The sequence below is a fragment of the Scatophagus argus genome, chromosome 3 (genome assembly GCF_020382885.2).
Source record: "Scatophagus argus isolate fScaArg1 chromosome 3, fScaArg1.pri, whole genome shotgun sequence".
In the NCBI taxonomy this organism is placed as follows: Eukaryota; Metazoa; Chordata; class Actinopteri; family Scatophagidae; genus Scatophagus; species Scatophagus argus.
Genome location: NC_058495.1, coordinates 16,439,134 through 16,466,062, shown reverse-complemented (window position 1 = coordinate 16,466,062; position 26,929 = coordinate 16,439,134). Strand labels below are relative to the sequence as shown.

Genomic DNA, 26,929 nt, shown 5'->3' with positions numbered 1-26,929 from the left:
GCCTTCATAAATATATTTATAGATTTTTTAAAAAAATATATTTTAAGTGTAGCCGCTAAGATTGAAAATGGAAACTTGGGTTGCATGAACTGATACATGACACTGAAACACAAATGGGACTAAATAAGGGGTAATAAATAAAGGTTTGCATAAATATGTAAACTTGAAGTCAAAGCATAGACGCAGACAGATGCGCGTCTCAGCTGCAAAACAAAAAAACCCAAAAAACACCAGTCGTGTTGTTGGTCTTTGAGTGTTGGCTGACAGTTGGAGGACTTCTTTGCAGTCAACAGGCATCACGTCATCACCTCGAAATACCGCCGACTCCAGTCTGTAGAGGATGTGCGAAAACTACATTTCCCATAAACCCATTTACGCTGTGCCATTGGTGGTGTCACAGGTGACCGTAGACGCTCCGAGCGTTGACAACATCTCGTCGGTCAAAACGAAAACAAATTATCGTGTGAAGTGCCAGGGGTTTCACGCCATAGCGGTCTGTGAAAATACACAGACTCTCTAAACTCTTTTCGAAGTTTTTTCTTTCGACCCTTTTCCTCTTCTGAAAGTGTCTGCGGGCAGGTTTGGCGTTACCGGAGCGCGCAAGAGAAGTTGGCACACACTTTTCCTGAACCGGACTACCTCGTTCTGTCTGACCTTCAGATAGGGTAAGTGAGATTTTCACCACCGCCACCGATATTTAGCTGCTGCTACAACGCCACTGTCTCCGGAAAACCCGCCAATCCACATTTAAAGTGCGTATTTCTCGCCCAACGTCTTGTCATTGTTTAAAGTTTCAAAAAGAAAAGTAGCTCACTTGTTATGTGCCCTTTGGAAATTAAAGGCAACACTCTTGTATACATGTATTTTATATATGTTTATATTTGTATATATTTTTATAAGTGGACGTTGATAAATCATTGCACAAATAGTAAAGTAACGATTTCTGCCTTGTAGAGAAGTTAGACTTTATCCTCAAGCCTTACATATAGGCTACATGCATCACAAATGACAGTGCACCGGTTGTTGAGTTTGTCTGTAGTTCATGTTATGATGATTTTGATTGGAATAAACGTTCATGAGGACATACTAAATATTTAAGAATAAAATAGACATCCCAAACACCCTCATTTGCCATTTTCTTTACATAGATTTTTGTTTCTAAAATAAAATAAAAAAATATTTAAAATAAAAAATAGTATAACAATATGGACTAATCCAGCAGTGAAGTTGGGACAGGGACGACAGGGACACTGGTACTACTTTGGGATCCACTGGGTTAGACCATAATGCACCGCTTCACCCCCCTTTACTGTCATCAGTGAGTCTGAGAGTAAGAGCTGCCCCTCTTGCCATTTATAAGCAGTAGCCAAGCTGGTATCAGTAACAACACCTCAGCCCCGGGGTATGCTGCTATGTATAATCTGCTGCTTATTCAAGTGCTTTGCTTAAAAGTCCTGCATGGTGCAAACACAAAAATAATGAAGGCAATAGCAACAATTTTTTTGTTTGTCCCCTCTGTAGTGTGGGCTTTAATTACATACTGTGTGTTTATTATTAGTGTGCATACATGGGAGGTACAGTTCGTTATGCCTGATGAGTATCCAGTGATGCAATATCTATGTTTTATTCCATCTGTGACATTTGAAACATTGGATTTAACTGTGACTTTTAGAAGAACCCACATGTTTTATTTGGTTTTACTGTAGAATGAGACCACATTTATTCATGTAGATATCAAGACTTACAGCTTTCTGAAAGTAGTGCCAGTCTGTCTTCTTAACTCCTTCCCCATTTAAGGACTCACTATATCCCCTCCCTGAAGCCTGCAGGCTGACCTGCATGTCTCCTTTGAGTATGTGTGTCACCATACATCACATCAACCAAGTATTTGACACTAGACCCTGGTCGCTTACCTCTCCGCTTGGCCTCTGTGATCATCCATACCTTTCCCCAGAGAACAAAGAGGTTCAACGGTCAGGGCAGAAAGGTCAACAGGCATGAGAGCATGTAACTGATGTCCTCTTATTTTCTTTCAGGCTTCTGCTTAAATTAATGACTTGTGTACTTTCATTCTTAGTGCCTAAGGAATTTCCCTTTAGACATTGTCATCAAACACTCTGATGACATCTTGAAGTGAGTTAACAGAAGCAGAAAATCTAGCTGTCACAATATGACTACTGTATGTATGTATGTGACATAAGTCGCCACAGGTAAACCATAGAGTGGCCTATCAGTAGTTTATGTTTTTAATGAAATATGTTAATAGAAATATGTTTGTAAAGTAAGGTGATCTCTTTTAGTCCTGCTTTGCTTCCAGTCACTTCCAGTAACATGAGTTTTTACAGAGGATCACTGAGGTCAGTCAACCACAATAACAATCTGTTTTCAGATGACATATGTCCCCCCCCAATGTAAATGACCGAGAGAAAATGATACTGAACGACAAAAGAACTTCCACATCTGAGACACACAGATGGGCATTCACATGCATGATGGGAAGGTCAGTCTCCAGGTCTGAGGAACTGAGACCTGCATAGACTCACTTGAATATGTTATTGATGTGTATGCAGGCCGTACAAGAGTTAGCTAAACAGAACTGTAGCATGTGAGTTAGTAAAACAACAGTTATGTCATCACATGATTAAACCTGAATTACAGTAATCCTGGAAAGACACAAGACTTCCCTATTTGTCTCCGACTGGTTTATGTGTATATCTGTACATGAATTAGACACTGGAAAGCAGTTTAGTTGTAGCTATCTCATGTCGGTAAACCAGTTTAACTAAGTTGTCATCTTAAAATGCCTCTGAACGAAAAAGAAAAAATGAAAACATAGGATATTTCTGTAGATATCCACCGTCTGCGATATCTGACACTTTATCAGGAAGCGTTTAGCAATGAGACAAAAGTTGGACTTTAATAACCACTTATCTAAGAGGAAAACATATGCAGGGTGTCCGTGTCAAAACAAGTGTGTGTGTGCAGCGTAGGAGTTGCGAATGGGACAGATGCGTGTCGGGGAGACAGTGGGGTTATGGAGTGCACACAGTATGAAGGGTCAGGGGTTAGTTAACACACTGAGCCGTGGGGTCACTGTCAGCAAGGTCAGAGGTGAGAGCGGCCACTATGTAGAGCAGCGGTGACGCCTGACAGGCTGATTGCGCTTTCTCCAATAGCATAACAGTTGGCAACCTGCTCAGATGGCCAGCAAAAGAAAACAGGGTAGAGTTTCAAGCTCTGAAACCACACTCACAAACTACTGGCTGGTATTAGAGCATTTCTCTTGTCACAAGATTTCATCTTGTCTCAAAAAGCGCACATATTAGCACAAGCACTACATCCTGAGTATATGGAAAAGTGTGTGTGTCATATTTTCAGCCTCATTGGACTCATGTCCGCTTGTAAATGTTGGGGACTGGGGTTAATTTTCTTCAGGTAAACAGAGGCAGTGGTGGACACACGCACATGCACACTGACTTGGCTCAATGGATGTACTCTAGTGTGAAAGAGCAGCAGGTGTGTGTAAATACAGCTTCATCTGTTTGCCATATGGACAGATCTCTCATGGCCTGCACAGCGACTAGAGCAGGAAAAGGTTAACGAGAAACTGTCTTTATGGTCGACTGGATTTCCCTTAAAAATAAAAACAAGACCGACAAAGAGACCAAATAAATTACCTTGTAAGATTGTGACTGAAGATTGGACTTTTCAAACCACAAGAATGACAGCTTGGCATGCGCTGTGTGACAACATGACCCATGATCTGTCGGAGGTGAGTGTGGGTGGGACATTTCGGGGCATGTGCTGAATGTGTGACTCCACTTCCTCATCTAATCTCCGTTTCACTGTTTCATGTCCTCTTTTGACTGACAGACAGTAGTGATGGTCTTGCGCAGTCTCTCCTTTCTCTGTAGTGTCTCAGCTGAATCTGTGAGCACACGCTGCAGCTGCCCTGTTGTGTGTGTTTAGACAGTGCGCTTATTAGTGTGAACTGCGGGGATCTGCAGTTGTAGCTCTTTGCAACTTTTGCTCTCTCAGAGGCAGACGATAGTTGTCAAAGAGTTATATTTTTATCTCCCTTATGAAGGTGTTGTTCGGCATTCTTAGTCACATTCATTAGAAATAATGAGGCCCACTGTTCCCACACTATGATAATGACAATAGTGTTTAAAAAAGTTCATTTATAAAGTCAAATCTCAGTGTAACTGTCTTGAAAGCCTGTTTCTCCTCAAATCTAGCAAAATATATGAATAATATGAAGTGGTTTCATTTTTTCAAGAAACTGTATCTGGTAATTTTAAAATATTTTGACTGTGTTTGTTTCAAGACTGAGTGCTGCACTGAATATTTAGTTTTGCCTGCTTATATTTAACAGCCACACAAAGCCTAGAAACTTTCATATGAGCTCTACAGCCTGCTCCTTAAATACTACGCCCTCTGGGCTTCTCTAACAGGTTTTGCTTGTAATTCCCAGCATTTGTTCTTTTGCCAGTGGTATTAGACTAATCACTATCAAAACAGACATGCTCTTACTCTGAGCAGTGTTTTTGATCACGTTCAGTCTGGTTTCTAGGCTTCAGCAAAACCAGCTTTCATGACGATGTTCAATGACCCACTGATGACTCAGGATGTGACTGCGCTAACAGACCCAGTCTTGGATGTCACATCTGCCTTTGATTTGACAAACCTCGCCGACTGAACGTGTCATTACATTACTTTACTTGATTATTCAGCAGACAGCATAGTTCTCCACTTTCATTGATGACACTTAGTTTGGTAGGAATCTTCATAGCTCCTTCATACGTCTCTAAAGTCCATCACCAAAATTTGCTTTATAGTTCGATTTGTCAGTTTGACCTGAAGCTTCTGGATGTTCACTAAAACAACCTCTGTGTTTTATCTGTTCTCTCTAATACAGATTAATTTCAAAATGCATATTTTTGTGCTTTAGCTATACCCCAAATTGTCCCTTTACACCTCAGAAAACATCTTTTTACTCTAAAAGGCCCATTTCGGGTTGAAGTCTTGGCAGGGGAAAGAAAGGATTTTTTCCTTGTCAAGAGGACCACCACTAGATGCCACTAAATCCTCCACACTGGATCTTTTTAATTGTAGTGGTAAAACACGTTTTGACAAGCACATTTGAAATCAAAGAGGAAGTAAAAGGAGAAATTTAACCTTTTGCACTTTCAAAATCAGCATCAACTTATGTTGTTGTTAAAGGTAGCTTTTGAAAGAAGTGGCATGACTACTGTGGTTGCTTGTCCAGATGAATATTTTATTATTTTATTTTATATTTTTACAGATGTGACATTGGTGAATTGACCTTGATGAAGCTTGAGCACTGAAATTGTTTTAGTGCATATTATCTGTGTGATATTTTAGGTGAAAAAGTGAATGAAGGCTCCCTCTTCAATCAACAGCAGGCACTCTTCTCGCTCTGAAAGGACTTTTATCTGCAGTTTCAGTTGCAGCACTCTGCACTCTGTCCGGGTTTATTGACATTTTTTATTGGATAATCTCCTCCTCATCCTGTCCGTTAGTGTCAGCCATAGTCCACTGCAGATTCATCTGTAATGGAAATTCAGTAATAGACTGTATAAGGTTGTGCGTGTCTGTCTGCATATAGAGAGGCAGTATTCCTTTGTCTGCACCCCATATTTGGTCGAAATGGATGCTGATCTGACACACACACACACACACACACACACAGGGGAAGTTCTGTTGTTAACTTATTGTTGTAAACTCTTATTATCATACACTTGACCCCTTCTTGAACTTTTCACATGCTGTCAGTGGTTTCTGTACTTTGTTATCTCTTCTTCTTCTCTCACTTTCTGTAGTTCTTCCTCTCTCTTTCTCTCAAAAGCCTGAAGAGCTCATAAGCATCCACATTCTTCATACTAATGGTAACTAGCTTTCAACTTGTCTGCGCATTGAAAGTGAAGGGGAATGTAAAGTTTAGTAAAGATCAGGTTGTGTGACAGCCAAATTTATTTTGTGTGTACTTTATCTAACAGCTCATCTCACAAATGCCTTCCATTCCATCTCAGTGTACCAGGTGACTCTCACCCATGCAAAAAGAAATGCTGCACAGCTGGTTGGCTGCTTATTGCACTACTCTCTCCCTATCACACACAAACACACTCTCCGCTTTTGTTTGCTCTCTATTAATAATGGTTAATGTCTATGCTCCAAATATACTTTAAAAATAAACATTTAGTAGATCCTGTTTTTTTGCTGCTTGTAAATCAATGGATAATACAAAGTTCTGTAGAAATAAAATTATTAATTCTTTTATGTGGTTAATGTTATCAATGCTGGCAGGTGATATGTACAACCCCAATTCCAGAAAAGTTGGGATGTTGTGTAGAACGCATTATTTTGAAAATCCTTTTCGACCGATATCAATTAAACACACTAAATGTACTTTTTCTAAATGTAAACTCTGAATTTGATGCCAGCCAGCACAAACAAGTTGAGAAGGGGGCAACAGAAGACCATTGCAAGGAATTTAGGGATTAGACCATCTACAAAACATATTATCATTAAAAGATTCAGGGATTCCAAATCTCTGCATGTAAGGGACAAGGCCAAACCCCATTGAAAATCAACAGGGATATTTAATACATGGCCTTGCGAACACATGAGAAAGCCATTGTGGCTAAATTCAGTTCATCTACAAATGCAAGTCAAGACATCAACAACATTCAGAAACGCTGCCAACTTCTCTGAGCGCAAGCTCATGTGAGATGGACTGATGCAGAGAAAAAGTGATGTAACACGGTGGTACACATGCCCCCATCCCAACTTTTTGGAACATGTTGCAGGCATCAAATTGAGAAAACATTTCTATTTACAAGACCAATGTTTATCAGTTTGAACAATAGATATCTTGTCTTTTACTGTTTTCAATTGAGTATACTATAATAACATTTTACATGAGTGCCCAACTTTTCTGGAATCCTTAAACCACAGATTCAGGCTTAATACTCATGAACACAAGGTTACCTCAGGTCATATGATGTAATGCTTATAGTATGAGGAAGTGTTTTCTTTGTTTGTTTTTTTTCTAAGGAGACCATAAATCATTTTAATAGAAAACAGGTCTTGGATAGTGGATTGGATATATGGATATTGAAAACAGTGGCATTGTTCACACATTTAGAATTTTATGTGAAAAAGTAAATATTCAAAGGGTGATGTTGCGGACAGTATGCGTGAAAGGATTCTTATGCTATGAAATCTGTTTGATGAATCCATGAAGTGTCACCTTTGATTATTTCGGTCAGCATCTACTGCATCATAATGCTTCAGATACAGTAAATATATGATACAGATGAAATGACCACAAAAGGGTGGAAATGTTATGTGCATGAGCGCTTTAACAGGATCAATTGTAGGCTGTTTGCCTGCTGCCCTCCTATAACTTGTTTGATATATTGACAGTATTGTTTGTCCTACTTAACAGCCCCAGGTTAGCATAGTTGGGTCAACCCCCCCCTTATCAACACAGTCATCCAACACTTTCAGTAGATCTACAGTTATGGTCTTTGCAGCCATAGTGGGCAAGGGGCTAAACAACAGGAAAGTTCCCCTGCGGACAAGTAGAAGAGGGTCTTGGGTGGTGTGTGTGTGTGTGTAGACGTGTGTGTGCATGTGCGTGTTTGGGTCCTGCCTCCTCCATAGGCCATTGTCAAAAGAGTACAAGGCTGTCCTGGTCAATGATTTCCCCTCCTACACATATGCCTTATGATTGGCTAGGCTTGACAGGAACGCAGCTCTCCCAACCAATAGGCTAAGGGCCCAGAGGGGTCCTGCCCCTGGACCAAAATAGCCCAGTAAATACACTGCGGGCACTATGAGAACTGGAGCTGGCCCACTGTTAACTGCTTTGTGTACAAACAAGGGATGCTTGTCAGCTGGGTACTGCTGAACCATGCTGGCCTCTGTTCTTCTCTGTTGTGATAGGCACAACTGGCTGAGTGGCACTTTGATACCAGTGTTTGTGTTTCTGCATACAGGGACACAGGATTGGGGCTATATTGGAGAATGTGTGGGCGCAGGGATGCTAGTCGTCAGGTCACATACAGGGATGGAAGAAAGGCTCGAGGTGGAGTTTTATTAATACAGCAAAATGGCTCTAAAACACACAAAGAGGAGCAGCCGTAACAAGCAGCCGTATACCTTAGTATACCCTTTAAAGTTTACCCTATAAAGTTCAGCTTTAGCAGTATGTTTGTACGGGCGTGTGTGTGACATCCTGAGGCAATAACTTTGATTTCTCACAAGCATGGAGAAGAGGAAATTGAGTGAATTGCAACATGACTACTGTTTCTTGTTTCTCTTGAAAGTTTTCTTTTAATGTGAACTCGCTGGCCTGTCACAGGTCTTGTACAGGGCAGCAAGTCACTGAGAAGTAAACACACAGCCCTGAGGCTCTTCTTTAGATACACGGCGCAGTTTTTTAAAGTACCTTTAATCACAGATTAAGAAGCATATTTCCAAATTATGCTCTTGTTGTATAGTATGCACAGATGAACTTAGCTTTTATGTAATTTTTTTGTCTAGTGATGGGCTTACAGATTTTACAGAAAGTTTTATATTGTTTGACAATGTAAGTTACAAAAATAAATACTGTATTTTGTCCAGTCACCTGCACAGTGTCACAACTAATTGGTGTCTCAGTGACTTCTCTGAAGTGTGTTTGTCCCAGTCAGCAGCTATCTGCTGTGTTTCAGTGCACTGTGGCCATTCAGAATACTTCCTTTTTTTGTGTTGTGTGTTTTAAGGATGCAGTGACAATGACTTCCAGTAAATGATACTTGAATCTCTATGTCATTTTTTAAAAAGTACTTATTGTGTAACAATAGGCTTAAGTCCTATGGCCATCTGAGGAGGAAGATGTGTTTGTGGCAGGTTGACAGTGTGTGGGAGTTCATTTAAAGAACTAAATTTGCTGATTCATTGCAATATAGTTCTCAAAATCACATAAGACAGTCACATAGAAGGAAAAAAAAGGAATTACTTCTTGGGTTTATGAGTGTCAAAGCACGCACACGTGTAGGTGTTGCTGTATGTAAATGCTGCACACTGTCTTAGGAAGGAGGATGGGCTGAAGGAGGAGTTCTACTGTCGAGCAAAAATCAGAAAAAAGCTACAGAGAGATGAGATTAGTTTACTGGACACAGGGCTGCCATTGTTGTTGCCCAAGACTACGGCATTCAGACTAATTTAGGGGAAAAGGAGGAGAAGGGGAGGAGGAGGAGGAGGAGCAGGACAAGGAGGAATAGGAAGCTTAGCTGGTGGTTACTGACTGGGAGGAAGGTGACTAATAGTGACTGTCACTCAGCCTACTGTTACACTGGAGGGAGGAGTGGCGTCACAACCAGTGAACCACCATATGACTGCAGTAGTTGATCGGGACCAGCCAGCAGACTGTCTCTCTCAGTGAGTGAGTGTTATTAACACGTGGATTACCAGATTTCTCTTGGATACAGTATGTTGTCTTTGGGATAGTTGGAGAGTTTGCTGGTAAGAATCTTAACTTGAAACATACTGTGCTATGAGCATCATATCAGTGTTTATCACTGCCAGGCTGGCGGATACGACACTGTCAATCTGAACTCTGTTTGTGCTGTTATTTGATTAGAAATTAGAAATGAAACTGAAGATATGTGAATAGTTTTTCTTTGAAGTGTTTTTCGTAGTTCCTCAAGTAGATGCAGTAGCAGCAACAGAAGCAGCATGCAGTATGCTGATTGTTACATATTGCATTTTGACCTTTCAATATCAGAAACAGGATCTAGAGGCATTGCTGCATTATTTAGCAATGTAATGAATGTTTTTTTTACATGCAGCTAAGTGGAGGCAGAATGTCACAGTGATGGTATGGTGTGGTAGGTGTGGTGGTCTGGTGGTCCGTGTCCCAGTTCTTAAGCTACTAGCAGCACTGCACCTGTGCCACAACAGGTTGATCTAAATGTGAATACCTGCTCACTACATATTCTGTATGTGGCTTGTGTGTGCAGCACATGGCCTAGTGTGGGTCAAACCAGTTTGGTTAGGCAGGGAATAATCTTACTGACTCCAGACTGAAGATTTTACTTTGCTGGAAAGTGTCCAAGTTGTGTCTTAAACAGTGGCTGTCGCTATCAAAACGTTACAAGGAAGGGCTTATGTCTCAAACCAAATAATCGTGGTATGACAAACAGCTCTTGTTCTTTCCCTGGGTTTCCTGCAGGGGAAGTTGCTTCATTGCTGAGGAGTTGTGAAAACTGATGGAAGGAAAGGAGAAGTCATACATTGTGGTTATAATCGATGTAGTTTGTCTCATGTCTTTCCTGTATCTTGTTGTGTTGTTGTTTGATTAGATATTGCTGATTGTGTGTTTGTGTTGATAGCGTATTCTTCTCTCCTCACTAGTTTCACATCACTCTTTTCTCTGACCTGTGAAGTAGAATGACATGCGTAAAACAGCACTGAGCTGACAGGTTCACTCTAGACAAGGGTCAGCTTGGTAAACTATATATAGACTGTGTTTAGAAGGTGACCGGTATTGTGATTCACACACAATGTTGATGAGCTATGGTGATTCATTCTGATGACCTTTAGAAAGTCGGTGACTGTTTCGCTTTTTGATGGTAATTCATGTCAAATGACTTTTAGAATCACAGTATGCTAATTTATACCGGCAATTTAAGGACACGGATCATTTTGCGGCATCCAACCCTTAACAACGTCAGCTATGCTGAAATGTATCACAAAAGGAAGAGGGTGCAGTATTTTGAATATCATACTTGAGTGCACAAGTCTCATCTACAAAAACATGCTTGAATCTCAGCTCATTTAAAAAAAACAAACAAACAAACAAACAACAGCTTCAGCGATTTACTGCATGAAAAAAACAGCTGAAATGTGTCTCCTGCAGCACAATTACAGAATTAATCATCTTTTCACACCATTCAGTACATGTGTATACTCAGGGCTAACCATGGTCTGTTGCTTCCCTTACTTCCGCCGTGGAAATTCTCTTTTCTGAGTTGTTAAGTGTGTGTTGCACACCTGCTGTTTCCCCCTCTTGAACACTCCACTGCCTCCTCTGCTGCTTTTGCACACATCAGTCACATATTTTCTGTTGCAGCCATTCATTCCATCTGTCCATTTTGTAGCCTTAGATATTATTACCAATCATATTTTCTTTCTCTGTTTTTGTCTGTCTTTGTTGGTTTCTTTTCCCTGTCACTCCTCCATCATCTTCCTTCATCTCTCGCCGCCCAATGACTTCCCTGCTGCAGATTTTCATCTACTTTCTCCGGCATCCAAATATGTAGTCAGCTGCATAACAGGGCATATTCCTCCTCGCAAACTCTTTTTCTCCTCAAACAGGTAATGGATTGTGTGTCTGTACTGTATGTGTCTGTATCTGTGCATTAGTATGCCTCTATGTGTATGAAAGTGCTTTAACACAGCAGGCAGTGCTGACTTAAATGATTTAAATAGAAATGAGACCTCATCCACTCTGGTGTGCATACATAACCCCTGCATGCTGTAACAAAATCCTTTGTGTCTTATGAATTTAGTGCAGATGTGAGCTGGTAACAGAAGGATTTTTATATCTAAAACAGCAACTGGCCCAACAGAATACCAGTCCTGACTGTTTGAAAATGATCTGGCTGCGTCTGCCAGTCTGTCTGCATGTCCGTGCAGAATAGTTTGGTGTGTTTTGTCGCTAAGGGATACAGCTGGTTGTGTGTGTGAGACCAAAGAGGGAAGAGGAAAGGACCTCATGCTTGCAATGCCAGCCCTGTCACATAATCCTACTAGCGTTACTCGCTGAGTCTTTGTGGTGGCTTAGACATATTGATAATTTAGATTTGTTTGCATGTGGTTAAAGGATCTTTTCAAAAGTCAGCAGATGCTGTACAGCAGTTTCTCATGCACACACTTTATGTACATTGTTTATATACATTGTTTATGTGCATGTCCCCCTCTCACACCCATTTGTCCATAAAGAGACACCAACACACACATGCACTTACATAAAATAAAAAAAAACAACTCACCATGGCTCAGGGGAACAGGGTGTTCCTGAAAAGGAGAACAGAGAGCAGGAGGGGGGTTATTTTGGTCATTAGAGCAACCAGACAGATAGCTTAATGCGGAAAGGGCGTGTGTGTGTGTGTGTGTGTGTGTGTGTGTGTGTGTGTGTGCGTGTGCGCGGCGATGGAAAGGCTAGTAAAGTACACAGTGCAGTGTCACATTTGGAACCTTCTTGATATTGACAGGAAGTTGGACAATAATCTTATACTAAACTTGACTATGACTATAAACTATGAGTATGAGTATATGAGTATATTAAGTGAAGACTACAATTTCTTGCCAAGAATCACAAGAGAGCATTTTTTCAGAGAAGGTGTATGGCCAGGCCAAACTAACTTTTTAGTTGCTGTGCAGAGCTGCTGTGATCATAATACAGAAATAAGATAGATTTTTGTTTCTGCATTTGTTCCACAGTCTTTTTCAATATGTCTGTGAATTTACTTCGAGTTTTGTTTTGGATTTGGCTCCATACGTGTGGATGCACACAAGCTTTGTTGTGAGAGAGGGCACCTGAGTGTGTATGCACACTTGCTTGACATTGGACAGTCACTTCTAAAAATACACTCCCCACAAATTAACACCATGTCTCTGAGCACAGGTGCCTTGTCCCCACTCTGCCCCCAAGTGTGTATGTACATACTTATGTGTTTCCCTCCATGAATGTGTATGCTACACTTTGCACATGTATGTACAGGAACGAACCAAAGCAAACCAAAGCAGTCATCACACTGTGCACAGCATGTTTCATGTGTATACACACCCTGAGTATTGTGTGCTTATAGTTGGCATGTATGTTTGTGACTAATCTGTGGCACAATCCAGAGTCAACCTCTGACCTGTGGCTTCCTCCGCTCTATATCCTCCCACTGGCTGTCAGTGTTTGAAGTGAAAGGGCTGTGACATCACAGTGTTGGACGCACAATGGCCGCTGTGTGCTTGTACTGCGTCACAGATGCCTGCTTGCCCCAGTGGATTCCAGGCAATGGGAAGGCCCATATGGGAGATCATGCTGCCTGGTTAACAGTGTGTCATCATATGATATCAGGAAGTGATATCCTGTCAATATGTGTGTGTGTGCATACATGTGGCAGGACATATGCATTATGTATCATGGCTTAGTCACTGGTGTAGGGTACACATACTTCACACATGCTGAAAAGTTAGGCGGTGTTATGTAAACACTGCAGCCGCCATCATGAACAGTTTCTTTTTGCAGAGTTGATCTTTACTTGCATACTTTTTAATGAATTTGAACCCTGTGTCAGTGAAACACCTGCTCAGTGCTGGTATTGTGTTATGGAGTAGCAGATACAGTGTCGAAAATTGACTCTATATGTTTTGTTATGATACAAATCTGCTGTTTGGGACAGTTAAACTAGAATGTGCAGTTTATACTTTATAGCTCTGGGTTTAGCATATGAAGCAACAGGAAATCATTGGACCTATACAGTGGATTATCATATGCTCTGTTTGGTGTAGTTCAAGTTGGCTTTAATTTTGTTTATGAAATTACACATGTTTTTTTTTTGTTAATTAGAATCACAAATATACATCGAAGAGCTTTACAGTCTGTACAGCTTATGGGTCTGTCAGTTGACCCTCCTAGCACAAAGCACGTCCTCATCTGACTTACATTCCTACTGCTGATTGAGTTTGAAGATGTAATCACTCCATTTGTCAGTCTCTATAAATACATAGTGGAGCATACCAACTCTCTGTGTGCCAGTACACTTGTTTGTTTATTGGTGTGAGTGAGCACCTTGAAAGAGACAACTATCACTGCCACTACAACAAGAGGGCCCTGTCTCTAAAGCTTCCTGTGTTAACAATAGGTACGAAAGTTAGTTCCATCTGCATCAGCAGTGCCTTTTGTTTATATAGGAGATATGAGAGTATTTTAGGCTTTTTTGACTGTTTGGAGCTGCTGGTGTGGGGTCAGCCTCTTTTTGAGTCCAAGTTCTGCTGAATGGTTTTTGTTGGAATGTGTGTTTTTCAGTGTGTTACTCTGCATGGGTGTGTGTTTTTCATGTGGGCCACCAGTGGGCACAAAGCGGGCAGTGTGTGCCCCGTCGGGTGCTGAAATGTACACTTCGGACAACAGGCGGCTTCAGTCCTCAATAGGAGCTGTCCTTCTTATTGTACCTCACGCACAATGAGCTTTTCTCTCTCTCTCAGTCTTTCTCTCTGTGTCTTGCTCTCTTTATAAGCATATACAGATGATGAGAGAGACTGGGGAAATTGGATTCTGATTGGCTGTTGATATCAGTGTTTCTGTTTATTGACTTTTCTCCCAACACATCACTATCACCACATCAGAATAAAGCAGAAAGCTGGGCTTTGCTAGGTTCTATCACACTTTTTTGGGTGCAGACAAGCTTAGTCATTCAGGGGATGAACATAAGTCATTGCAGAAGGGGAACTAACAATCTTGGGACTCCCCACTGTCTATGTGCATGTATGCATATATGCGAATGTGTGTGCGTGAGAAGAAATAGAACGAAATGTTATTAAGGGTTTGTGGGTGTTCCCATCTTCTTTTTGCTCACATGATCGCCCAGAAACAACAAGACCATATGACTCCCACATGACCCCCTGAACCGTTAATGAAGAAGTACCTCGCAAATCGCCTGTCTTTGCAGGGACAGAGATGGGGGGGCTGAGAGTGTTACTGGTAACTACCTTCATGCAAGTGCCCCATTGCAACCACAAGTTACATATGACACCACTTAAGGGAAATAGTCTCACCTACACAGGCGATGTGTAGATGTTGATGTGGTTAGTTTTGCTTTTGTTTGCTTTACTTGCACAACACTGCCCCATGTAATGCTATGCTCAGTCAATCATACCTGAATGTTGTGCTCAGTTAGAACTTAATTGCAAATTGCTTAATTAAAAAATGAGTGCAGTTCTGCAGTTGTTGGACTGTTACAGTGTCACTGTTATGATTTGGAAAGAAAAGGTGGAATTACAACGGACTGTTCAAATATCAAAACAGTTGATATGTGTCTTTCTTGAACGACTCTTAAATCCAACTGACAGTGACGAAAAGGAGATTGGCCGATGGAAGTATAGATAGCAGACAGAATGGTTGAACAGAACCTTAGTTTACTTTGTCTTTAGTTATTATCTGATAAATTTTGGCAACATTTTTAATTATTTGCAAAGAGAGTACACAGAGTACAAAGATCATCATGTGAGTACCAGGACACATCTTTTAAAAAACACGATTCATTAAAGATGCGGTTCTTCGAGGACTCAGACATGAAGACACACTGTAGCAGTGAGTGCTCCAAGGCATATGCAATAGTTACATAGGATTAGGATTCTTACGATGTGCCTTGTAAAAAGTTACTTGGGTGCCTTTGATAATAGGAGCATACAGTGCATGTGAGTGGAAACCAGATCTTACCTGCAGGTGCAGGATGAAGATGGATCAAGATGAAGGTTTCAGGCACACGTGTAAATGGAAACGCTCACTGTCTCAAAGCGGACAGGTGGCTTTTGGTGTTGAGAATATGTTTATTTTCTATCTTGCTCAGAGTAAGATAGGAATCTGTTTCATCTCAGTACAGGCAATGATAGGTCCTGGATGTATTTAGCCTAGCTTGAATGCACGTAGTTGTGTTGTGTTATAGTTGTGTTATCTGGAAATGAGGAAGGGGAGGCCCAAACTACAACTGAGAACCATTTCAGTGTTAAAGAAGTACAAACAAAACTAACACATAGATCAAGTATCACATAAAGAGCACCTAACGCCAAAGACACCGCTCAATTAACCTATATTTAAAAAAGTGTATCACAGTATTGCACGCTTCCCTCTTTCCTTTCTCATCTATCTTTTTATCACTAACACCTCCTTGAACAATTGTACATTGAACTGAGCTGAACTGAATTATACACTGCTTTTTGCAGCAGTCAGATCCAACTTTGCCAGCAGTTCTCCTAATTTCTGCCACCCTTCTCTGTTTTCACCTTGTCTTTCTCCCTCTGCTTCATGTTTGTGTTGCTTCTTTTCTCCCACACAGATCCCTCTACCTCTCGGGCTGGACTGCGGTGCATTGACGTCGGCTCGCCCTCCCCTGCCCCCTCGCCCCCCAGCAATGGCCTCGCGCATCGGCCTGCGGATGCAGGTATGACACAGTTATCCTCCACTATCTAGCACATGCAAGTCTTATATTAGCAGTGGATGTCAAAGTCTGTTTGGAGTGTTGTTTGATTGAGTGGATACTGAAGAGGAAGGTAATCTAGTCAGTATTTTGGATGTGTCATTTATTTTAAGGGCATCTTCATGTTTCAGCCATTTTTACGCTGATAAATTTGGCCATGCTATTTGGCCCTGCATATTTGAATATATTTACTTTTTTTTTTAACAGGCAGACTTTATAGATGTGAGTCAATAATTGTACTCTGTCAACAAAGTTGCCTTTTCTTCATGTCCACTCTTGATAAAGCAGGAAGCCAAGCAGCATCACTCATCACAGTCAAAAAATGCTGTAATAAGCACTCTTGTGATCTGTCTGTGTGTGTCCGTCCAGCTGATGCGAGACCAGCTGCAGCAAGAGGAGCAGCGTGAGAGGCAGCTACAGCAGCAGCAGAATGCAACCCTGCAGTGCATGCAGCATCGCATGGCTGGGCCACCTGCCCCGACCCCAGCCATTAGCACCCCGCAGCATTACCAAAGCATGCAGGTCCCCATGGAGGTTCTCAAGGTCAGTGGGGCTGACCCATTTTTTGTTCATCAATTAATGTAATTGAACTGATTTTTTGATCAAAATGGTGAAAAATGGCCATCACAATTTCTCTGAGGCAGAGAGACTGTATTATTAGGTTATTGTATAAATATAGGCCGTGCTTTTGATCATCAAGTATTTTGGCACAAAAAAAAAAAAAGTTGCGGTTTGAGTCGCTGATCACGGGACACAGAATCCCCTCCTTCCCTCGACATGCTCTCTTTTATTTTATTTCAGTAATTAAAATCTCTGTGACTGATTTCTGGTCAGAATACAAATGCATTATGAAGACAAAAGACTAAAACAGATCTCATTGAGGGGATTGGTAAAAGACAGAAAAGATGTTGGTCGGTTGTTCGTTTGTTGTGACCTCTTGCACAGCAGCACTGCCACACAGGGGAAAATCAGGGATTGGATGTGATAAAAGAAAAGAGAGAAAAATGTGGCAGAGCAGTTCGCAGGTAGGGAGACAGAAGGGTGGAGGAGGACGCACAGATAAGAGAGGTTTGACGTGTTGTGCGATAGGACAGACAGGAATGATGTAGATAGCTTGAGGTGGACAGGGACAGATAACGCTGAAGTGACATTTTGTCTGATTCCTAAGATGCTTGTGTGTGTCCTTATCTTTGATGTGTCTGTGTGTGTTGTGTGTGTGTGTGTGTGGGAGGGGGGGTTGTGCAATACTCCATCAGATGCGAGTTTGTGCTTTGTGGTATTTTGAACAGTAAATCTGTGCAGTTTGTATGCACTGCTAACTGTGTGAGGTATTTTGCTGTCTCAACAGTTTACTGTGTGTTTATGCGTGCGTGTGTGTGTGTGTGTGTGTGTGGGTGTTTAGAGTTGTCAGCGTCTCTCTTTTCATTTTGTAGATAAGGTGAACATTCTGTCTATCAGTCTCAGCAAGCCTGTCATACCTCCTGCACTGTTTTTCTTTTGGGCTTCGTCTGTGCTGACAAAACTGGGCTTAACAGTTATGACTGAATAGTTGGTCCTCTGACTCATGAGTCCCAGACACATTTAAAGCCGACAGCCGTTCATATGTTTTCAATCAAAAGTGTCAATCTTTGGAATAAAAAAAAAGCAATTGTGCACACAAATTGTACACTTGCGTTAGAATTTATTAACAAGTTTGTGGTTCGTTTGATATAATCCTGCTGTTGGTTATAAAACACAGGGGGTGTTAGAGGGATGAGGAGTTGAGTCTTTCTTTGGAGAAATGGGGAACAGACTTGCTCTCTGCTGAGATTTACTCTTTGATGTGAAGGAATGAAGCCACCCCATTGCTCCGCATGGCCACACCAAAGGATTTACTCCTGCAGGCTTTACTACTGACTTAAAGCCATATCCTAGTGCCATGGCAGTGTACTGGGACAGGGATAATGGAGTGTGTGTTTGAAGCAGCACTTGCTGCGTGTTATGTGTTTTAAATATTAGGGTTACACCATGCTGAAGCAATAAGATAATATAAAACACTAAATATATAATATATGTATTCATTAAAACATAATTGTGATGAAAACACTGTGTGTTTAGAGATAGGCATTGTAGTGTTTTTTTTTTGTTTCTTTGTTTGTTTTTTGTTTTATAAATGGTAAAGTGGAAGAGTGCGAATCTTCCATATGTCAATATGGTCACATAAAACTGTGTTGCCTTGCATTGTATGTCATCAAGTTTTTGTACAGTTTTTTTCTTTCATTAGTTTATTGTAGATGATAATCTGACTCAGAGATCAAGTCATTCATATTATTTATATTTTTGCAAATCCCACTTTAAATTGTAATGTATGCACTGTGGGTTTTTCTTCAACCTATTGAAAGCCAGTTCTGTAATCTTTAAAGGTATCAGTCGGTTTGGGAGTAACAGCAGCTTTCAGTCCTTTTGTTTACTTTTCGATCAGAGATTTTCTTTAAATTAAATAAACACTGCAAATCTTCTCTATAATGTGTTTCCACCAAAGACTGGTGAAAGGGGAAGAACTGGATCGGTTAATGATGGAATAAGAATTGCTCATGACCTTTTAATGTCCTTCCCTAATGCAGGTACAGACCCACCTTGAGAATCCTACAGACTACCATATCCGTCAGTCTCTGAAGCAACAGGTGAAAGAATACCTGTCTACCACCTATGCCACCAAACAGGTACCTTTGGATGCCTCGATGCCTACTCTTCATTCTGTGTCTGTTGATGTCTGCCTGTCCATCATTGGATGAACTCTATGTATATATGGCCCATCTTTCTCTGGTACATTTCTCCATGTCAGTACTCTGTCAGTCATTAACACACTCTTTCACTCTGTCTGTAGACGGTGCATGCAGCGGCAGGGCTGGTGCCGCCCTCTCCTCCTACAAGCATGGCGCCTACGGGGGGTTCGGCGTCAGCTCCCCCACCACTCCACTCCCCACATATTCGCACTGAGCAGCTCATGTCTGGTAACAGTGCCCCCAACAGTCCCATGGCTATGCTCAATATTGGCTCCAGTCATGAGAAGGAGGTGGGCACCCGGACAGTGGCATACACATAAACCCATAAACATTATTTCTAGTTAGGTGACAAGTATAGTTGACAAGACAAATAACCATAAAATACTATATGACTTAGCTACACTTTCCTCTCATATAAAATTATGAGGATTGAATATTACCCTGAATGTTGCATTATCTCCACATTTTATGAAAGCATCATAATGATTTAATTGGTCTTTGGCATTCACGTTGTAAAATCGCATGTGTCGTGCGCACAGTAGGTGAATGTATGAATGTGTCAACTAACTTGCAAGAGCTTAGAGTGGCCATCATTGGAATTTAAACGCTCCATTATAGCCTTGCAAGAGTAATTACAGCTTAACAAGTGACAGGGCAACTGCAGAATGTAAGGCCCTTTGAACCATGCAGACTTTGACCAACTCCCCTCCTCTTCCTCCAACCTGCCCTGCTGCTTCTCTTCTTTTAGTCTCTCTGAGAGAAAATAGTGTTTCCAGCTAGCCTCCATGACACAGATGTCATGTTTAAAGTGTTTTCTCATGTGAGACATGCACCTGCAGGCGAGTTCACCTGGAGGACCTACATGCCAACAGGTTTCAGATGCTTTAGTTAATATGCAAATAGTGACAGCCTTCTCTGTGTAGTATTTGCTAAACATGGAAATGTAGGTGCAGTTTTTTGTCTTGAAGAGGTGTAAGACTCTTTTCCTGCTTTTTTTTTTCCAGATGGATGATGTCATTGATGACATCATCAGCATGCAGTCCAATTACGATGACATTCAGGGATATATTGACCCTGTCCAGATGCCAAACACAGTAAGTGAACCCACCCACAAGCTGTAATTTTGTCTTTTTTATAACCAATGCTCTTTTCATCCAACTGGCTCATTTTCAGGTTAATATTTTAGGTTAAGTTACTACCCAAGTTTTGGGGGAAGTTCTTCCTTATTTGAACTTTTTTGCTCTTCATTGTTTGTATAATATAATAATGCCTGAATCACTGCCGCAGCTATTTTACTTGCATGAACCAAAAATCTATAAAAGCACTCCAGACTACACAGGACTTGGATTGCTACCTGCTAATTTTTTCGGCCTCTTAGTAACATAGGTGTCTTTACGGGCTTTGAGATGGCCAGGGCCGATAGCTGAAAACTAAAAGAGAGAGTAATTCAGTTTCCAGTCAGGGCTCCAATCTGCCTGTGGAAATCAGGCTGGCTCAGTGATTTGTTTCATACATACTTCTTAAAACTTTTACCAGAGAGCCTTTCCTGATTTTACTTGAGTTTTCTTGTCTGTCTTCTTGATTTCTATGTTTTCTGTCTTTTTGATGGTTTTACAACTTCACCTTTTTGTGAAGCATGTTGTAACGAAAATTTTGAACAGTGAGCTATAAATTAAGATCATGATGGTGATGGTGATTCTGCATGCTTTGCATTGGTCCACATGAATCATACATCCTTGAATGCATCTCCTTTAAAATGCTGTATTCACTGAACACATAGAAGTCTGAAATCCACTTCAGGTTATATTTGTGCCCAGTCTGCCTGAAATGAGTCATAGAGTTGGATATGCTGTGTCATCAGTTCTTAGACACTGGCTTTTCAGTAGTTCCTGTAATTGCTGTTCCTGCACCTATTCAGTCTTTGTCTGTCTTCGACATCTCCATCATTTGTTGTTAATGGTTTTAGTTTTTGCTGCTGTTATGAAGAACTGTGATGGTGCTAATGTAAGTTGTTGGTACTACTAAACCTCAGTGGGTGTAACAAATGGTTAATGTTGTAAGGCAGCCATAATTTTGTCAGTCCGCCCCAGCGTGTGCCTGAAGGAGACAAGAGGTTAGCTCTTTACGCACGCATATACGCACATTCACACAAACACATACTAACACACACACATGCAAAATCATATAATTGAATTAAACACTAAATGTAAAGCACCTAAAGCATGCTGGACATAGTTACCAACTGTAGGAAAGACGAGGACTGTACTGTGCTTTGTGTTGGAGGGACCAAGTTCAGAAAATTAACAATTAAACTAGCAGCAGTTAGAGTTCAACTTGTTTACAAGACATTCAGAGAGGGAGAGGGAGGTGGAAAAGAAGGGAGGAGGGAAAGGGGGATGAGGGCAATTTGTGCAAGGGGAAAACAGGCTGAAAGTTCAGTTAGGGGAAAGTTCACTGTAGTTTGGTGGGGAGCAGAGGTAGAAGAAAGACACGATCGGTGTAGCGGAGGTCAGTCTCTCAGGACAGAGTGCCAGACAGTGCCGGACAGAGAGCTGTGTGTGCAGCTGGTGCCTGGGAGAGAGGAAGAGATAAACGCTGAGACGAGTAGAGAGGAGCAGAGGATGAAGGAGATGAGTAAGACCTATGCAATTGTGGAAGTTATTGAAGGAGACCAGATTCAATTGGTAAGACACAGAAGCGCTTGATGCTTGTCCAACACTGTTTTTATGTAACTTCAGTGTTGAAGGAGTTTAGTTTTTCTCTGAGTTTGACAGATGCACTGACGGCTCTTAACTCTGCACCACTGGTCACGGTTTATAAAATGAGTTGCAGCAGCAGGGTGGGGTGGATGAAGTTTCATTTCTTTGTTTGTTTGTGCATGTGATGGGTGGTTCTACATTACTAGAAACAGAATTCCTGCTCATTTGAGTTGATGTTGACAGTCATATTGGGGTTCAGGTCTTGAAAATGCAGCTCAGCTCATTGTGTGGTCGTCTATCTGACTGTGTATGCGTGTGTGTGTCTGTAAGTGTGTTGTGTGTGTGTAGTTTTATCTCGCAGTACGTCCTCTGGTTGATTGGTTCAATCAGTGTGAGCAAGTCTGCTTGTGCATCAGTGTGTATTATGTGTGTGGGTGGGTGTACTTGTAACATCACACTGATTGATTAGATTAGGCAACTGATCAACCCTGAGGATGATCTGTGTGTGTGTGTGTGTGTGTGTGTGTGTGTGCGTGTGCAGTCAAAGAAATAAATGAACTGAGAGAGAAACTCAGAGCACTGATCAATATGTTGAACAGTGCTGCATTTTCAGAACACAGGAAACTCTGACTCTTTTTCCCGACTGACAGAGCCGTGAGTAAAAATCACTTGCTAATCCTAATGGGGATTAAAGTGGCAAACTCCACGGAATTCTTGGAATCTCAAAGTAGAGTAAAAGCACCACTGAATACCAGGCACAAGTGAACAGTTTTACTCTTCGGTGCATGTGAGTGAGTATGCATGGTTACACAGAGCCACACTTGTTCATTCCAATGAGTTTGATGGGCTCTTATTGGAGAAGGGGCATGGTGAGGACCAGGACATGGGAGGTCAATGCCAAAGCAAGGAGGATGTTGGGAATTAGAGTTTATTGGAAACACTGTGTGGGTTTTTTTTTTTTTTTTTTTGAGTCACATGAAACAACCATAGCGTGGTGTTGCATTTTAATCTGCTTTTATTTGGGATTTTGCCTCTTATGATGATGGAAGTTTTTTTTAAAAAAAAATTGTCGAGAAGAAGTCCATTTTAATTTTTGTTTAATGAAGTATTTAAGCATTAACAAGCCGCTGACGCACTATAGTGCTATCAGTGTTTGAAGAATGGCTTCTGTTTTTGTTTTTCTGAGCTGTAAACCACAACAGTATAATTTCCATCTCATTTGTGAAGATTTGTACTTCATCTCCACATTCACCAGATCTTGTGTGAGATTTAACAGAGCATATCATTTACATACAGAAGTGAGCCTTTGGAGGCCTGTGTATTTATGCGTGTGAATAGCTCACACAGTAGCCAACAGATAAGGTATCTCTTCCTTTGAGTTCTTTATCTTCTAGACCTCATAAGCAATGTCACATTTGCCCTCACTTCAGGGAGCGCGACACGATTGGTAACGAGGCATAAAAAGTCCATCACACTCGAACTATACAGTATAATTAAAAGCAAATCACGTCTTTCTTGGAGTCTGCACAGAACTGAATCGCAGCTGTTGGACAACGTCTAAAGTGCAAGAGTTGGGAGACTCCACCACAAGTGTGAGTTGAGGAGAGGGAGAAGGCAGAGGAGAGGAGCCATAAAGAGAGATAAGACAGATAGGATGATAGTCAATCATTGCTGTGTGTTTGGCAGTCTGTTCTCAGGTGTGATATTATTGCATTATCTCCTGCTATCTGTCCTTTACAGCACGCTAAACACGAATGCTGACTTTATGAAGGTGTATGAAGCTGTAAATGAATAATGTAGGAAACTTAGAGAGATGATCTAAACTTAACTGCCGACCATTTAACATTTCTTTCTATTTGAATTACTTTTTAAATTTCATTCACTCTGATTATGAGTTTTAAAATACGGACTTTAGAAGAGGCACCGATGCCAATGTGTTGATTTTATTCTGTTTTTATGACTCTCATTTTGTGAAAGTGACTTTTCACAGCCAGTCTGCCATGTTCACATTCCTTCTTCACTCTCTACTCATAGCGTTTGCAGAGAGACTTACAAAAGCACTTTTTCACTCTCCTTGTCCCTCAATTTGGATCACAGAGATCCATAAACTGCAGTTGTCTAGAGCTGACATAATGATGTGATTTTTTTTTTTAATTTTATGTATAAATTGGTGATTTTCAAATGTGTATGTTTGTTATGTGTAACCTCTTCAGCTTCCCCTGTCGAGCAGTCACCTGGATGTGTACACAGGACCTGGGATGAAGGGCCCAGCCATCGCTATGACCAGTAACTCTTGTCCTGCCAACCTGACCATCAAACGAGAACTGTCAGGTGCGGAAGTTTTGCATTTTGTCATTTTGTAGCAACATCCAGCGCATCCACACCCAGTCCAACTATTAATGTCTTACAAAGTTATCTCAGAAATCGTTTCATTCCGAGTATGTAAAGCATTTTCTTCCTACCCTGTCCTGTAATTCATGTTGTGGAATTTGGCAACACAACTGAGAAACTGTTCGTGCTGAGACATGGTACAGTCTCAGCCATCAATTAATCACTTGTTGTTTTTGCAAAGATGCAGAAGCCCGTGCGCTGGCCAAAGAGAGACAGAAGAAAGACAACCACAATCTGAGTAAGTCTTTCCCTCAGCATGTGCCCACTTCTCTGCTTTCTCATTCCAGTAGTGCACACACACACACACTGACACACACTGAAGTCTGTCTCTTGCAAAAACAGCCTTGTGCTGATTTAGCTGACATAGTACAACTAGTGGGTGGATGGTTAACCTGGTAATTTCTGCTGTCCTGGCACCTAAGTGTAATTGCCTGTGACTGTGTGTGTCTGTGTGTGTGTGTGTGTGGTAGTCTTGATAGATGATGATTGCTCATTCTTTCATGCCTCTGAGTTCTCTGTACTGTTTGCCTCATCACATTGTCCTTTGTCTCTTCTTTCCTCCTCAATAGTTGAAAGGAGGAGGCGATTCAACATCAATGATCGCATCAAAGAGCTGGGAACCATGATCCCCAAAACCAATGAACTGTGAGTTGATTTTGCTACACTGTATTTTCACTGTGGGTAAAGTATTTGAATGAAATCAGTTACTGCCAGTTACTTACCTGCAGCAATTGCCTGTTTCTACTGTGTGCACAGTGATGTGCGCTGGAACAAAGGCACTATATTGCGGGCATCTGTAGAGTACATCAAACGCATGCAGAAAGATGTTCAGAGGACCAGAGAGGTGGAGAATAACTTCAAAAGGATGGAGATGGCCAACAAGCAGCTGTTGCTACGCATCCAGGTCATGCACACACATGCACACACAAACACACACAGAGAAACATAATCACAGCAAATGCACTGAGACTGACGATGTTGCGCCCCCACCTACTGTCTGTAGGAGTTGGAGATGCAGGCTCGTCTGCATGGCCTGCCCAGCAACTCTCCCTCTGGCCTGAACCCGACTGAGCTGATGGCTCCTTATATAAAACAGGAGACAAGCCCAGAGGAGAACCTCTCTCAGCCCCAGGCACAAGCCCACCACCAGACCCAGCACTTACCCCAGAACCAGGCTCATCCCCAGGCCCAGCAGCATCACTTCCTCCCACACGCCCACCTCCACCACCAGGGCCAGATTCAGCCACAGTCCAGGCACCTGCCTCCGCTCCCCCACCACCTGCATCCCCAGCCACCCATCCAGTTCCCATCTGTAGGCAGCTCCCAGCCCTTTGACTTTGCCCAGTCGCTGGACATGTCTGATGGGATTCCTGGCTTTTCAGACGGCATGTCAGGGCTAGGTGACCTGGGCGGACTGGACGTCCAAGGAAGGAGAGGCGAGCTGGGCTTCCTGATGATGGACGAGCCCTTGTCCCCTATGGGCGGAGACCCGCTGCTCTCTGCAATGTCCCCTGAAGCCTCAGTCGACTCCAGCCGCAGATCCAGCTTCAGCATAGAGGATGGAGACATACTGTAGACACGTGTGCACACACACATTCACTTACATGAAGAGGTACATGCAGATGTTTCAGAGAGGTTGTGACACAATAAGTGACTGTACATCAGCTCAAACGCAACACATTTATAGCACATACAGCAGGAAGGAATCAGCCATCAGCCGTGACATCATTCACACAGCACATACACATCACACCGGTGACACTCATTTGTGGTACAATTATATCAACATAATGGCACGAGCAAACAATGGTACACATTACTCACACATTTGAAAATATTCTGTACGGTGCAAACGTTTGCACAAGCACAAAACTGAGCTGCATGAAACTTTGCCCAACAGACTGAGAATTTATGAGATGTGAACCGACTCTGCCAGGTCAGGAGTTATTTGGCCTTGTATCCATAAAGGTGGCTCAGAATTGTAATTGAACAAGGGACAAAACCGGCAGTTAATTAGATTGAAGTTATCAGATACAACCGAGCGCCTTGTCTCACTTAATAGAAGACTAGTTATTTTCTCCTTATATCAGCCAAGCAACCATAAATGATTGAATGGACGATAATGAATAAAATGGAAAAAGCTGTATGGTCCTGCATGCAAAGTTTCTCTAATGGGGATGCAGTCCAGACACATTGCTCTGTTCCTCAGTCTGTTGTTCCACAGTTTGCTTTAGTGTCTAGCACTAGTCATTTGGTGTTTAGCAAAGATCTGTGTTGGACTGTTTGGCCGAAGTGTATTCTTAAAGTGTCAACATTTTAGGGAATATTTTAAAATTTACCGGATGGACAACTTACTGTAGGCAGAAACCCTTTTCATTTCTTTTATCTTCATCACTTCTGGTTCTAACTGTTGTCTTCTCACAAACATGCTCACACACTCTGCTGTCCCCCAGTCTCTGCACATTTAACAACTGACGCTGTCAAGTCCCGAAAAAGTCACTTTAAAGCATGTTGACTGAGTGGAGAAAACCATTTGATTGTCTTCAGAAACAAAAAAAAAAAACAACAAATTAAAAAGGTTTTCCAAAACTGTGAGGTGTCAAAATACTCAGGTACTGTAACAGAATACCCAAGCAGGAAGAAGATATTAATCTGAGCTGTGTCAGGCTCATAACTCCTGTCAATGTGCCTTTTGATTTTTGCAGCTACTGTACTTCAGAGGCTTGTTTTCATAGGTCAGAGGTCATGAGCAGGGTTTAGGCTTAGCATCAACTTAAACTGCGCCTTTAAATTAAAATTTTTTTTC

General features: G+C 41.6%; 1 protein-coding gene across 9 annotated transcripts; it reads left to right on the top strand.

The window, feature by feature from the left end:
* The first annotated feature begins 389 nt into the window (after positions 1-389).
* On the top strand, positions 390-26,712 carry tfeb (transcription factor EB). Of its 9 annotated transcripts, XM_046384191.1 has the most exons (12): positions 390-665; positions 11,298-11,388; positions 16,128-16,232; positions 16,638-16,811; positions 18,872-18,970; positions 19,135-19,323; positions 20,038-20,127; positions 23,946-24,063; positions 24,305-24,361; positions 24,693-24,768; positions 24,871-25,027; positions 25,127-26,712. In XM_046384191.1, the coding sequence occupies exons 3-12, from the start codon at positions 16,203-16,205 to the stop codon at positions 25,697-25,699; spliced, it is 1,563 nt and encodes a 520-aa protein (XP_046240147.1). In that variant the 5' UTR covers positions 390-665; positions 11,298-11,388; positions 16,128-16,202; the 3' UTR covers positions 25,700-26,712. The 9 variants fall into 9 exon arrangements, with proteins under 9 accessions (XP_046240147.1, XP_046240142.1, XP_046240145.1 ...); XM_046384186.1 differs by lacking the exon at positions 11,298-11,388; XM_046384189.1 differs by lacking the exons at positions 390-665; positions 11,298-11,388 and adding an exon at positions 8,657-9,450.
* The last annotated feature ends 217 nt before the right edge of the window (positions 26,713-26,929 follow it).